The sequence below is a fragment of the Acinonyx jubatus genome, chromosome B2 (assembly GCF_027475565.1).
Source record: "Acinonyx jubatus isolate Ajub_Pintada_27869175 chromosome B2, VMU_Ajub_asm_v1.0, whole genome shotgun sequence".
In the NCBI taxonomy this organism is placed as follows: domain Eukaryota; kingdom Metazoa; phylum Chordata; class Mammalia; order Carnivora; family Felidae; genus Acinonyx; species Acinonyx jubatus.
Genome location: NC_069385.1, coordinates 54,833,773 through 54,849,186, shown reverse-complemented (window position 1 = coordinate 54,849,186; position 15,414 = coordinate 54,833,773). Strand labels below are relative to the sequence as shown.

The 15,414-nt window shown below is 39.9% G+C and overlaps 1 protein-coding gene across 3 annotated transcripts in view; it reads right to left on the bottom strand.

The window, feature by feature from the left end:
* Positions 1 to 1,032: 1,032 nt before the first annotated feature.
* Positions 1,033 to 15,414, bottom strand: part of PDSS2 (decaprenyl diphosphate synthase subunit 2) — a 281,533-nt gene continuing 267,151 nt past the window's right edge. For 2 of the 3 annotated variants that reach the window (XM_053222409.1, XM_053222411.1), the window contains one exon: positions 1,033 to 1,741. In XM_053222409.1, the coding sequence (XP_053078384.1) occupies positions 1,672 to 1,741 (70 nt within the window). In that variant the 3' untranslated portion in view covers positions 1,033 to 1,671. The remainder of the gene's footprint in view (positions 1,742 to 15,414) is intronic. The other variant, XR_003419445.2, reaches the window with a different exon arrangement.

The following is a 15,414-nucleotide window of genomic DNA, read 5'->3' as shown; positions in this document are numbered from 1 at the left end:
CAATGCTGACCAGAATAGAATTTAATCTTTTTCTTTCAGAAAATTCCAGTCCACGCTAAGACACATAGGAGTGTGGAAGCACTCCTTTCCTGCTCAGGCTGGGCATTTCTGCCTCCTCTTTTGAGGCTTTTATAGTCCCCTTCCCAACACCTGTTCTTCCTTCAAAACCTCCCCTGTTGTGTTTTCACCACCTCCTTTGCCACCAGAGGTAGTAACACGCAGGTCTATGCTCCCACTTAAAGCTCTTTGGCAGACAGACCTTATCTCAGCCTAACTGGTATTGCTTTTACTTTTTTAAGTTTATTTATTTATTTTGAGAGATAGAGAGCACACAAGTGGGGAGGGGGGCAGAGAGAGTTGGGGGGAGAGAATCCCAAGCAGGCTCTACACCAGCAGTGCAGAGCCCATTGCGGGGCTCGAACTCACGAACCATGAGATTGTGACCTGAGCAGAAGTCAGACGCCTAACCGACTGAGCCATCCAGGTGCCCCCTAACTGGTATTACTTGACTGTACTGTTATTCGTGTCTTCCATGATACTCTTGTACTGGACTCCGTGACGTTTCAGAATGTGTGTCATACCTCCTGTTACCTTCTGCAGTATCTCAAGTGGCTCTTCCCCGCTGTGACTCTGACACAGGCACTGGACATTCCAGCTGACTGGACTAGAGGCTGAGGCTCAAAAAGTGGGTTTAAGGCTGCATGTGGACAATGCCAAGCCTTCCTGGCTTGATCCCAGATCTGCTCAGTAGAAGGTCTCTGAAGCGGATGATGACAAAGCCACACAACTGAATCTTCTCTTTTAAAAAGTATACAGGTTTACAGGGTGCCTGGGTAGCTCAGTCAGTTAGGTGTCTGACTTTGGCTCAGGTCATGATCTCACGGCTCGTGGGTTCGAGCCCACCTTGGGCTCTGTGCTGACAGCTCAGAGCCTGGAGCCTGCTTCAGGTTCTGTCTCCTTCTCTCTCTGCCTCATACTCTGTCTCTCTCTCTCTCTCTCTCTTAAAAATAAACATTAAAAAACAAATAAAATAAATAAAAAACATACAGGTTTGGGTGGTGTTTTTCTTTCCTATGGCTGCTGTAACAAAGTGGGTGGCTTAGAACATCAGAAATGTATTATCCCACAATTCTGGAATCAAGAAGTCCAAAATCAAGGTGTCAGCCAGGTTGGTTCTTTCTGAGGGTTATGAGCAAACATCTGTTCCAGGCCTTTCTCCCAGTTTCTGACAGCCTTAGGTTTTCCTTGGCTTGTAGATGGCATTCTCCCTATGTCTTCATATTGTCTTCCCTCTGTATGTGTCTCCCTCTGTGTCCAAAGTCTCCTTTCTATAAGGACACCAGTCATATTGGATTAGAGTCATTCTAATGGCCTCACCTCAACTTGATCATCTGCAAAGACCCTACTTCCAAGTATGGTCACATTCGCAGATATCGAAGGTAAGGATTTCAATATCTTTTGCGGGGTACTGTTCAACTCATAAAAGGTGGGGAAAAGAGTAGCATGCTTACCTGGTCTCAGTCCTAGCATCCCAGAAGTACTGGGTCCCAGAGTGAATGTTCTGCTGACAAGGTGGCTTCCTCTGCTACAGCCCAAGTCCAAGCATTCTTGCAAAACCTCTGTCACTGTAGGAACGTGCCTTCCCTTTTACTTCTAAAAAATGCGCCTAATTTAATTTTGCTGTTCCTTGGAGACTTGGCCATTGCATTCATATTTCCATCCCTCCGGTCCGATTATTGCCCTGCAAATAGCAAGTGGTAAAAAATACTGTTGCACTTGCTGGCTGTAGAGTGCAGAGCTTATAAAGTCAGACAGACCTGGATTTGAATCCAGACTCCAACATGTTCTAAGTGTGAGATTTTGGAAGCTTGCTTACGATTTTAGCTTCCATTTCCTTATTCACGGCACGGGGCAACCCCACCGTACAGGGTGGTTATAAACAAGGCGGTTATGTGTAGCCCTGAAGTTACCTCAATCAAAGACAGTGGTTATTTTTATTGGTCATAAATGAGGTAAGTGAACTGTTGAGGTAACTAGCCCAGGCACATAACAGTTGGGGTTTTGAAAAACACATTTCGAGTTTAGCAGCAAAAACACAGAGGTTCGCGTGACCAGCCTGAATGCTGTCTGGAAGACACTATAGAACCCCATTTCAAATCCAAACTCCACACAGAAAGGGAAAGAGATACCATCATATAATTTTAAAACATGTGATGGTCCCCCAACCACGATTCTGATGCTCATTCTCCTTGTCCCATCCACAAGGAAAAGAACAAGGCGTCCTGCTATCTCCAAGCCAGCTTCCGGCAGCCTCTATCACGTGTGCACCCTGGTGCCACCAGAGCCCTGAGCTAAATAACCAAGCCCGTGAGGTAATAAAGGTATTGCGTGCAAATCTCAGCCCATACATTTGTGTGTTTGAAATAGCTATGTTTATAATTTACTTTCTATTTTAAGCCCCATCCTTTTGGAGTCGTCCCCACCCTCAGCCGGCATCCAAGGACCTCTGCCCTCCAGGCATTTGCCCACTTCGGTTCTTGCCAAGCCATCCATCATTCTGCTCACTATGCCCTGCAGGCAGTAGCTCTGTCATGTCCAACCAGGGACATGGTCATCTCCAACCAGGGACATGGTCATCTCTCTGCAAGGCTGCCTAGAACAGGGATACGTGATGCAAATGCCTACAGGAAGCAGCAAGGGGAATTCATGAGTGAAGCCGGTGAACTGCCTATTCAACACAGAAGAACATCTTCGCCTCTACCAAGAAGTGCACTAGCTCCCCTGTTTCTTTCAACGCCGTGAGCTCTCTTTATTCTATCTTTTGTTTCTCCATTTATGGAAAGAAATCTTGGGTAAAGAGGAACATCCTCTATTGTCTGGAACACAGCAGTGCAAAGCGTTATGATGAGCAACCCTTGGAGTAGGGATAAGGAAAGGACTGGTGGGGACTCTGACAACCTAGAGCGTTCATTCCTTATCTAAGGCAGGCAGCCATTTGATGCCATGAGAGACTGAATCCAGTGTAGCCAAATCTGCCAATTACTTATGAGAAACCTGAACCTGGAATCTTATGTGAAATGGCCCAGATTGTTAATGTGAATGACTGAAATTCACACGGCCAAAGTCAGATCTAGCCCACAGGCCTTTAGTTTGCGGCCATGGCCCACGTCCGCATCTTCTCAAGGGACAGGCCTGCCTCCCAGACAGCTTGCTGGAAAGCTCACGTGCCAGCCCTGCCCCTCCCCACCGCCCTGTTCAGGACCCTCCTGCTTCTGCTTAAGACATTTTGCCTATGGCTCGAATCTTCTCCTTATTGGGGCTTAAGATTTTAGAAGCAAAAGCTGGAGGGTGATTTCAGCTTTCTGCTCCATCTTGTGCCTTCACCAAGACAATAAACCCAGACACGAATTTCTGCTTGGAGGCAGGGAAGAGAAAGAGGGAAATACCAGGAGAATAAAAATATAGATTAATATCTCAAAAACATTATCTTGCCGAACAAATTTGATTTGAGGTTATCTACAAAGCAACTTCAGAATTTCTGTCCATGGATTCTAGGGAAGCACTAGGAAAATCTTTTAAGAAGGAAATCCCAATTCAGCCAATTAATCAGATTCCATTTTTCACAGTAAAATATAAGTGTCTAACACGGTGTATTCTTAATAATATATTATAATGTAACATTTATTTTTATCAGTATAGTACCTTGTTTTCCTGATTCTTCCATGGGCAATTTCTGAATTCAATAATAAGGCGTTTGAAAAAATACATAATAGGGGCGCCTGGGTGGCTCAGTTGGTTAAGCGTCCCACTTCGGCCCAGGTCATGATCTCGCCATTCCCAAGTTCGAGCCCCACGTCAGACTCTGTGCTGACAGCTCAGAGCCTGGAGCTTGCTTTGGATTCTGTGCTTCCGTCTCTGCCCTCCCCAGCTCATGCTCACACTCTATCTCTGTCAAAAATAAACAAATTAAAAAAAAATTTTTAATTATAAAAAAAAAAACATAATACCTTGAAGGCTTATCCATTGAATTAAATTTTTTTTCAACATTTATTTATTTTTGAGAGACAGAATGCAAGTGGGGTAGGGACAGAGAGAGAGGGAGACACAGAATCTAAAACAGGCTCCAGGCCCTGAACTGTCAGCACAGACCCTGATGTAGTGCTCAAACTCATGAGCCATGAGACCATGGCCTGAGCTGAAGTGGGACGCTCAACTGACCGAGCCACCCAGGCGCCCTCCATTGAGTTAATAGTAAACACATGATTCTAGTTAGTACTGAGCCGTCATTGGCTTAAAGGACTAACATTATTACTGAGCCATTACTGGTTTAAAAGACTAAAGCAATACAACCCTTGTTCTCTGGGAAGATGATAAATGTGGGAGCAGAAAGTTCAGACTCAAATCACCTTTGTTTCATCATTTTCTTCAGTGGTGGGAGAAGATGAGAGATGCTGGTCTCACGGTGATACTGATTTGAGTGGTCAGGAGTAGGGCAAGAATATTAGAAATACACCCGATGGAAATCCTTCACATAAACTAGCTTATTACCCTCCTGACCTATATAATCAGCATGGAGCAAAGAAGAATAATTGCCCTTTGGAACTGGCATGTGTGAATTTAATGGAAAAGGTACCAGAGAAATCCAATAATCTACATTACCTGCTTCCCTCTGAATGTCTTATTGGAAATTAGAGAGGCTTGGGATGCCTGTGTGGCTCAGATGGTTGAGAGTCCAACTTTGGCTCAGGTCATGATCTTACAGTTCGTGGGTTTGAACTCTGCATCAGGCTCTGTACTGACAGCACAGATCCTCAATCTCTCTCTCTCTCTCTCTGCCCTTCCCCCTTTTATACAGTCTCTCTCAAAATAAATAAACGAACATTAAAAAAAAAGAAATTGGAGAAGTTCTGAGGTTACCTTTCTTCAATAAAATTCAAAACAGCTGGGGCACCTGGGTGGCTCAGTTGTTTAAATGTCCAACTTCAGCTCAGGTCATGATCTCATGGTGTGTGAGTTTGAGCCCCACATTGGGCTCTGCATTAACAGTGCTGAGCATGCTTGGGATTCTCTCTCTTTTCCTCTGTGCCCCTCTCCCACTAGCGCTTTCTCTCTGTCTCACAATAAACTTAAAAAAAAATTCAAATCATTTTTTTAAAAGAAAAGTATTAGCATCAGTAGAAATAAGTGCCATAGGTGGCAGGGAGAAACTCATAATAAGTTTTGGGACAGATAGAGCACCTATGTTGTGATTCTCTAAGATTCAACCATTTGGTATTTCCTGAATCTCTTTCTGGAGATCCTGAAGTTTTCAAATGGTATCTCTAATAAAATATGTTACATCCAAGTTGACATCCAATGATTTAATAACACTAGGCACAAAAGGTACAGCTTCTGTAGCCATGTGAATTCTTTGTAAGATGCTTGCTGCAATCCCAGCTTTGAGTAAGTAAACTTTGTACTTGCAGAAACTGCATTTATTCAGCCTTGACATTAGGTAAGTAAGTAAATTATTTCATTGCCAAAGGGATCTCTAGTCTAGGCTGGAGTAAGTGAATGTGTTTTCCCCATGGCTATATTCCCAGAGAATTTTTGCAGGGACAGAATTTGGCTGATATCAATTGTAGAGAGAGGTGGGGGAGGCCATTTAGTACCTAAATTAGGGTTGCACACCCATGTGGTTGGCAGAAGAAGGTGAGAACTCTTTGGAAGATGGCCTGACTGGTTTTAATGTGACAAAAGCTTTCACAATTAAACAAATATTTATTGAACACCTACAACTGCAAAGCTTTGAGTCCTTTGGGAAATTAAAAAAATGGGTAAGTAGGAGTGCCTGGCTGGCTCAGTCGGGTGAATGTGCAACTCTTGATCTTGGGGTTGTGGGTTCAAGCCCCATGTTGGGTGTAGAGATTACTTAAAAATAAAATCTTAAAAAAAAAAAAAAGGATACATAAAGTCCCTGTCCCCACAGAGATTTCAGTCTACCCAACAAATCAACTGTGAACCCTAAGAACTGTAATAAAAGGCAGAAGGCGGCAGCAGTGGGGAGGCCCAGAGGAGGCACGAGTGAAGAGCTGGTTCAGGAAGCTTCCGTGAAGGAAGGGGCTGTCCTGGGAGGTTGCAGGAAGGCTGAGCAGGATTCTCACCCACAAAGGCTGGGTGAAGGGCATTCTGAGCAGACAAAACGGTGGACAGCAGCTGGGCAGGAAGCTGCAGGCCATATTTGGAAAACTATAAATAGCCCCTTTGAATGAAAAACAGAGAGCCCTGAAGTTAGAGGGCAGGCAGAAGTAGGAGGTAAGGTCAGAACAATAGGTAGTGGGCAGATTAAGGCCTTTGCTGGTGTGTGCCCCAAATCTTCCGAAGTTCTTGACACTCAGCTTGGTGCTTGACAATGTCATCAAAGACAAATGTGACCTCTTGACAACCACAAGCCAAGAGGAGCCTGATCTCAAACAGCTAGCTCTACTGCTCTGGGCAGTGTGGGTCTCTCGGACTGCCTATCTCTGACTCCATTTTAGCAACCCAGCTGTAACTCACAAGTGGAAGGATGCCAGGAAGAGTGATGGGGACAGAAACAAATGTAACCAATAACCGGCTGCTACCCCTTTTACAGTCTTGCACCTCCATGCAGATTCCAAGCAGCTCTCTTGGTGTGTTCAGGGAGCATACCTAAAATACTGGAGCAGGGCCATATGTTTATATAAGGAAGGAAAAGCTGTCCCCCAAACCAAGATATTTAACAAAGAAATAACCAAACTAAGAAGTTCTCAGCCTGTTGGGTAACAGATCATCCACAAAAGGCAACTGTAAATTTAAATTTTCATGACATTCATATAATAGGGTTAACATTCTCCAGATGAAAATTTCCCCCTTTTCATGTCTTCCTTTTTTTTTCCTGTCCGAATTTCAATTAGTCTCAACCTAATAAAGGCTTTTTATAGCCAACCAGAAACACTTGCAGTAATCAGAGGCTTTAAAAAATAAATAAATAAATAAAATATATATATATATTGCTACTACATTGTAAGCATTCAGGGGATCCTTCATAAACACAGCAAAACCCCATGATGCACTCATCGAAAATACAATTTTAGATATAGTGCAGAATTGGCAACTGGCTCCCATTCCCTGCCTAGCCTTGGTTTGAGAACAGGACAGGAAGAAGAGTCAGGGGTGGGGCTAAAGTTCTATGCTAGGGGTCTTGGAGTAGAGGCCAAAGTCATGAAGGTGAAGAAAAGGCATGTAAACTTGTTTTAGTAAAAGAGATGGGTGAAGAGTGAGTCTCTGGTCCTCAGTATTCTAGGTAAATCTCCGAATCTGACCAACTAACGGGGACATTTCTGGAATTACTGATGCTGTCCTGCTGCTTCTGGACTCAGAATTGTCCCCAACAATATTTAAATTGGAGACAACCACCACCACCAGGTGGCACCAAATCATAGCTTTGTCTGGCCAAATTTAGATATGGCAGCTTGGACTCCCAGAATTCCTCACCTGCTGGCTCCACACTGGCCATTTTGCTGTTAACCTTACAAAAAAACTGATCCTACAATTTCACATTGCCAAATTCTTTGGATCTCACTTACCAATTACAGTAGGGTTTTACTGAATTAATTTATGATAACCAATAATTGAGGCAAGTATTCTCTTAGTAGACTAAAGACCAAAGGAGACTAAATTAGACATTGTGCTTATTGTTTTATACACATTAGCTAATTTAATCCCCTCAGCAACCTATTAGGTATATGTTGAATAATATGAAACTACCACTTTTATAGGCCAAAAATTGTTGACTATGGACATCACATAGCTCAATCTGAAAGTTATTTTTAAACTATTCCTCGGGTGCTGAGTTCTGTATATACCTCATAGCTTGAGCTTATTAAGTAAATTATTCAAAATTTCAATGTTTATTTATGTCTGCTTGATCTATCAATTTCTGAAAGATGTGGTTAAAATCTTTTAACTATAACTTGATTTATCCATGGAAATTTTTCCTCCTGGAAAAAATTTTAAGTTGTTTCTTTGTATATTTTGAGGTTGTATTGTTAGGTGCATACATGTTTTTTATGATTATAGCTTGTTGCTCTATTCCTTTAATCAGCATACACCATCTTTCTTTGTCCCTTATGTTTTTTTGCCCTATATTCTATATTGTCACATATTAAGAATCTTCCTCTTTTTTCTTTTAGTTTGTAATTTTTTCCATCTTCTATTTTCAAACTTTCTGTGTCTTTTAAGTTTCTCTTTTAGACAACTTATTAATGGGTCTTGCTTTTTAACCCAATCTGAGTCTGTTTTTTAATTGGTCAATTTAATTTTTTAAACTTTAATTCCAGTTGTAGTTAACATGCAGTGTTTTGTCAATTTAATTAATGTGCATTTATTATAATTCATTCCAAAATAACACTTATTTCTACCCTTTTATTCTATATTTTTCATTTACTGTACATTTTTATACTTCTTTTCCTCTTTCTCTATATTTTTTTAAACCAAGGTATAAATACCTCAATATTATTAACTTCAGGTGTACAAAATAATGATTAGACATTTATGGCGGCACCTGGCTGGCTCAGTCAGTCAGCAGAGTATGCAATTCTTGCTCTCGGGGCCATTAGTTTGAGTCCCACATTGGAGGGAGAGATTACTTAAAAAAAAAGTGATTAGATATTTGTGTATACAGTTGATCCTTGAACAATGCTGGGGTTAGGAGCACTACCCACCATAATTGAAATTCCATGTATAACTTTTGACTCCCCCAAAACTTAACTATTAATAGCCTACTGTTGACTGCAAGTTGTACTGATAACATAAACAATTGATTAACACATATTTTATACATGTATTATATACTATATTTTTACAATAAGGTAACATAGAAAAAGGGAAAAATCATAATGAAAATACATTTGCAGTATTGTATTTATGGGAAAAAATCTGCATATAAGTAGAGCCACACAGTTCAAATCTGTGTTGTTCAAGGGTCAACTGTATTGTGAGATGATACCCACGATAAGTTTAGTTAACATCCATCACCACACATAGCTATCAAGGTTTTTTTTCTTGTGATGAGAACTTTTAAGATTTATTCTTTTAGCAATTTTCAAATATGTAATAGTTTTATTCACCATAGTTACCATGCTGTACATTACATCCCCATGACATTTTTGTTTTATAACTGGAGGTGTGTATCTTTTGACCCTCTTCATCCGTCCTCCAAACCCCACCCCCACCAGCAGCCAGAAATCTAGTCTCTGTATCTAAGATCAGTTTTTGTTGTTGTTGTTGTTTAAGATTCCACATACAAGTGAGATCATATGGTATTTGTTTTTCTTCGTGGATTTTTATTTTTCTGGCTTAAACGTTGAGCATTTATGATCTGCCGGGAATCTCTCTTACTTCAAAGCTCATGTTCTGTCTGTTGTACCACAGCAAGAATTAGCTATCAATGGAATCTTAAAAGTTGTCATCTACCCCACTGGATCCAAAACTGGTGTATGTGAGGATTACTTGGAAGCTTTTGAGAAATGTTATTCCTGGACCTCACCTTCAGAGATTCTGGCTCAGTACGTCTGGGTAAAGCCCTGACACTAACACGAGCCCCAGATTTTGATGCAGGTGGTTCACATACCACACTGTGGGAATACTGTTACTATCTAACCCCATAACCTTCCAAATGACAAGCTTTATGCTTGTCTTTGAACTTTAATTACTGCTTTTTAAAAATGATTGTTTATTTTGAAAGAGAGAGAGAGAGAGAGAGAGAGAGAGAGACAGAATGCAAGTAGGGGAGGGGCAGAGAAAGAGGGAGACACAGAATCCAGAGCAAGGCTCCAGGCTCTGACTGTCAGCACAGACAGTTGTTTCCTGTTTCCAGACATTATTTTCCTTTACTGAGCATTTATGAGTGTAGTGATAGAGCCCGATGTGAGGCTCGAACCCATGAGTGTGAGATCATGACCTAAGTCAAAGTCTGATGCTCAACCGACTGAGCCACCCAAGCGCCCCTTTAATTACTTTTTAAAGACACACCATAGGGGAAAAAAAACCAAAGATACATGCCTGGGTGGGTTCTAATCATCTCCATCTCGACCCTTTTTACCTTATATTGTCTTATACGCCTAATAAGTCTCTAAATCTACTCTGTTTCTTTTTGCAAGTTTTTATATAAATTCCAGTTAGTTAACATACAGTGTAATGTTAGTTTCAGGGGTACAAGATAGTGATTCAGCACTTCCATACATCATCCAGTGCTCATCACAAGTGTGCTCCTTAATCCCCATTACCTATTTAACCATGACCCCAATTTCTTCCCCTCTGGTAACCATTAGTTTGTTCTCTTGTATAATAAAGAGTCTGTTTCTTAATTTGTCTTTTTTTCCTTTGCTTGTTTGTTTCTTAAATTCCACGAGTAAAATCATATAGGATTTGTCTTTCTTTGACTTATTTTGCTTAGCATAATACTCTCTAGCTGCATCTGTGTCACTGCAAATGCCAAGATTTCATTCCTTTTTATGGCTGAATAGTATTCCTGTGTGCGTGCGCGTGTGTGTGTACCACATCTTCTTTCAAAGATGGACACTTGGCTGTTTCCGTAATTTGGCTATTGTAGATAATGCTACTATAAACATAAGTGTGCATGTATCCTTTTGAACTAGTATTTTGTATTCTTTGGGTAAATACCCAGTAGTGGGATTCCTGGATTATAGGGTAGTTCTATTTTTAACTTTTTGAGGAATCTCCATACTCTTTTCCAGAGTGGCTGCACCACTTTGCATTCCCAACAACGTAAGAGGGTTCCCCTTTCTCCATATACTTGCCAATACCTGTTGTTTCCTGTGTTGATTTTAGCCATTCTGACAGGTGTGAGGTGTTATTTTATTGTAGTTTTGATTTGCATTTCCCTGATAAGTGATGTTGAACATCTTTTCATGTGTCAGTTGGCCGTCTGTATGTTTTCTTTGTCTAGAACTACTTTCATAATCTATATTCTTCTAATTAGAATTTGCAGTCCACTGCTCCTTTACTATCACTCTATTTTACTTGCTTGTGTCATCATTATAAAAACATTATTTTCCTTTACTGAGCATTTATGAGTGTAGTGATAGGGCATTTGGGCACTCAGCAGCCATTTTACTAGTAAGCATGACCATCCTCATTTATATAAGAAAGCTAGAAGAAACCTGGGGAATTTGCCTGATACCACATTTAATGGAGAAGCTAGTATTTGAACGCAGATGTGTCTATTCTATTTTTTATATCCCACTGCCTTCAAAGAGAATGTGATCCCAAGAAGCCCACCTTATCATGGGGAAGAAACAAATAATCTCACTCTCTGGCCATCTTTGTATCTAAGACAGTGCTTTACACATAGTAACACTTAGTAAATGTCCATGAAAATAAAGCATAAATGTATCTTGGTTTCTTACTTCTTTTTCTGTTTGATTTCCAAGTCAGGAGACTCGCAGTCTGGTAAAACAAAAAAGAAGCAAAGAGGACTGTTTGGGAAAACACAAATTCGGAGACAAAACAGAAAGAAGAGAACAGCTACCATTACAGATCATCAAAGTGATGGGTCCCCTTATGTGAAGGATGTCCATTACAAGCTAGGGTTACTTTCATTTTGCACTCTTTATTTTTCTGATTAATTCAATAAAAATTTGAAGCAATTCAAAAAATGTAAAATGTAATATTAGTACTATTTTCTACTTCCTGTGCTCAGTTTTAAAAGGCTGATGTTAAACATAATAGAACAAGCAACTATATGTAATTGTAGAAATTATTGCTGGGAATTTGCATATGAAACACACACCTTTTACTGCCTCTAGTTGGCATTGTTAACTAGGTTATAAATAGCACAGCTGACACACTGCAAACAGAAAGCGCTTTTTGATGGGCACTTGCTATGAATGGAAGAAGTGTTCAAACACAATGTTTAAGTTGGAAAGCTTTCATTAGAACTAGCCGAGGGGGAAAATGGTTTATTTCCTAATCATAGCCTTGCTTAAGAATCCAATCATATAGAAAGACTTATGGTAAACCTTTCTAAAAACAGATATTTATGCTACTATTTGGGTAAATAAGTGATACATCCAGTCTATAAACATATTTTAATAGTGTTGATGGGCACTCTTAAGAAAATTGAGCCACTCCCTTTGGATTAAATAGTCTTAGTGTGTATATACGGTGAGGCAAAGGAAGTAAAAAGACTAAGATACAAAATTGGAGAGTCCATTTGTATTTATTTACACCGCTAGGGCACTTGGCTGAAATCATTTACTGGAACTTGAAATTTTAAAAACTACTTGAAAAGCTTTAACTATGGAGACGGAACTGAAAGATGCCATTCATTTTGACTGACCATAAAAATGGTCATTAATAGGGCAGTATTTTTGCTGATGTTTTATAATGCGTAAGGGCAAAAATTCAACAAAGTTACTATGAGGGCTGCTTCAATCATCACAAGATGTAGGTACAGAAACTAGTGATGACTTTTGCAAGTGACAAAGCTAACATTTGCAGACATCATTCTATTTTTATGGACTGTGATCCTTTGGTTTTCAAAAGTTTTTTTTTTGTTTTGCTTTGTTATGGCTGTAAAGCAACTATGACGCCGAATTTTGATGCTGAACTACTCATCCAGATGACAGGAGAGGTGAGGGGGCTAGGGACAAAATTTTCTTCCTACACATTTGTTTTTAGGCATCTATATTTGCCTTAGTGCCTTGATACCATGGTGATAGCTTAGCAACAGTAGATACAAAGTAATCTGTCAGGCCAGCTTCTGATCATAAAAAGTTGGCAGGTAGAGTACTGGGGAAAAAAACCATAAATGTTTAGGTGTTTAATAGTTTAATCAAAAAGAGATTTGCTTTCACTACTACCTGCTCTTGTCTAGCTTTTCATTATATATAGGAAGAGATGAGAATCTAAAAAAAAAAAAAATCCCAAACAAACCCCTGTGTTACAACTGAAAAGACAAAATTTAAACCTTTTCTTTTTTTTTATTTAAACCTTTCTTAAATAGGGAAAAACCCCACATTTTAACCTTTTTTAAAAAGGAACTAATGATGACAAAAGTACATGAAAAGTGTTTTGCAAAGACATTTCAAAAGGATTTTTTTTCTTTTTTAATATTTTTAAGGTTTATTTTTGAGAGAGACAGAGTGTGAGTGGGGGAGGGGCAGAGAGAAAGGGAGACACAGAATCTGAAGCAGGATCCAGACTCTGAGCTGTCACCACAGAGCCCGACATGGGGCTCCAACTCATGAACCTGAGATCATGACTTGAGCTGAAGTTGGATGCTTAACCGACTGAGCCACCCAGGCACCCTCAACAGGATTTTTTATACTAACAGCCATTCAATTTCTGTCGATGGCCATTAGAAGAACAAAGTTACATAAAATATAAAGATCTTTGTACCAGCAAACTTGGATGACCCAATAGATACTGCCATTTTTAAAGCCAACACACCACACGATGCCTTTCATTATCTTTACTATGATAATTTATATGTAAAGCAAAGAAATTAAAATCATCTGAAAGAAAGAATGCAAAACTTGGAAATGAGTAAATATAAAATCACCTTGATTTTCAGAGCTATTGATTTTTTGTAAGTTTATTTATTTTGAGATGGGGAAGGGGCAGAAAGAGAGGGAGAGAATCCCAAGCAGGCTCCATGCTGTCAGCATAAAGCCCGACGTGGGGCTTGAACTCAGGAACTGTGAGATCATGACCTGAGCGAAATCAAGAGTCAGACGCTTAACTGACTGAGCCACCTAGGCGCCCCAGGGTTATTGATTTTATTTCAAATACCCGCAAATGGTAAAATATAAGCAAATAGTTGTTAGCTGGTTGAACAGAGATGGCAAATAGACTTCAATTTGTGTGCTGGCTCTGATATATTAATAGTGGCTGCCTCGTGAGCTGTGTTAAGGAGGATTCTGAGGAGTCTGAGGTGGGAGGGAGGGAGATTAGAGGGTAAAAGACTTACTAAGTGGAATGTGGTGTGTGGAAAAGAAGGAGGGTGAGCACAAAGCACTCAATACAAACTTTAAATTTAAGCCTTACACTTTCTTTCCTTTATTTATATATTTATGTATTTATTTTTTAAAGATTTTATTTTATAAGTAATCTCTATACCCAATGTGGGGCTCAAATTCACAACCCTGAGATCAAGAATCACCTGCTCTACCGGCTGAGCAAGCCATACACCCCTATTTATTTATGTGTTTAAAGTAAGTTCTATGCTCAACATGAGGCTTGAGCTCACAACCCTGAGATCAAGAGTTACATATTCTACCAACTGAGCCAGTAGGTGCCCCAAGTCTTACATTTTATACTAAAATAAATGCAAACCTTACATTTAATTCCATAATATATGTATTTTGTATGCCATAAAAGTTTAATTTTTTTTATGTTTTTATTTATTTTTGAGACAGAGAGAGACAGAGTGAGAGTAGGGGAGGGGCAGAGAGAGAGGGAGACACAGAATCCGAAGCAGCCTCCAGGCTCTGAGCTGTCAGCACAGAGCCCGACGTGGAGTTCAAACTCACAGACTGTGAGATCATGACCTGAGCTGAAGTCGGACGCTTAACCGACTGAGCCACCCAGGCACCCAGTATGTCATAAAAGTTTAAAAAATCATTTGTTGTTAAGCATTACTTAACTTTAACTTTGTGGGGAACAAAAAGTTCTTAGATAATATTATGCATGTTCATTCTGTGACTTCCCACAGTATCTGGCAAGCTGCTGAGTATCCTTGGGAGTCTCTGTACCCCACTTAGTGAAGCCCACATCTAGAGATTGAGAGAAATAAAAATGTTTAAATTTGTACATGATAATGTAAGACTCAGAGAAGTTAAGTAACCTGCTTGTCAATGGCAGACATGGGATTTGAAGATTCTAAAGGCCAATTTCTTAACAAAGATTCTATCTATATTCCTCCAAAGACAAATACCAGGATTCCTTGGGATTCAGGGTTTGGTATTAAATTACTATTCTGTAAAAACACTTTGGAGGCCACAAAAGACCATACAGTAACTAGTAAGTTGGCAATTTCACTATTGCTTTAAAAAAGACAAGCATGGTTTCTGTTTGGGGTAATGGAAAAGCTGTGGAAATAGACAGTGGGGGGTGTGTGTGTGTGCCTGGGCAGCTCAGTCAGTTGAGTGTCTGACTCTTGATTTCAACTCAGGTCATGATCTCATAGTTTGTGAGATGGAGCCCACAGTGAGCTCTGTGCTGACATTGCAGAGTCTGCTTGGGATTCTCTCTTTCTCTCTCACTCTCTGTGTGTACCCCCCTCCCCCAATAAATAAATAAACATTAAAAAAAGAAGAAAAAGAAAATCATGATTCACAGATTCAAGATTAATATTGCTATGATGGCAATTACCTAAAATTATATCTATAT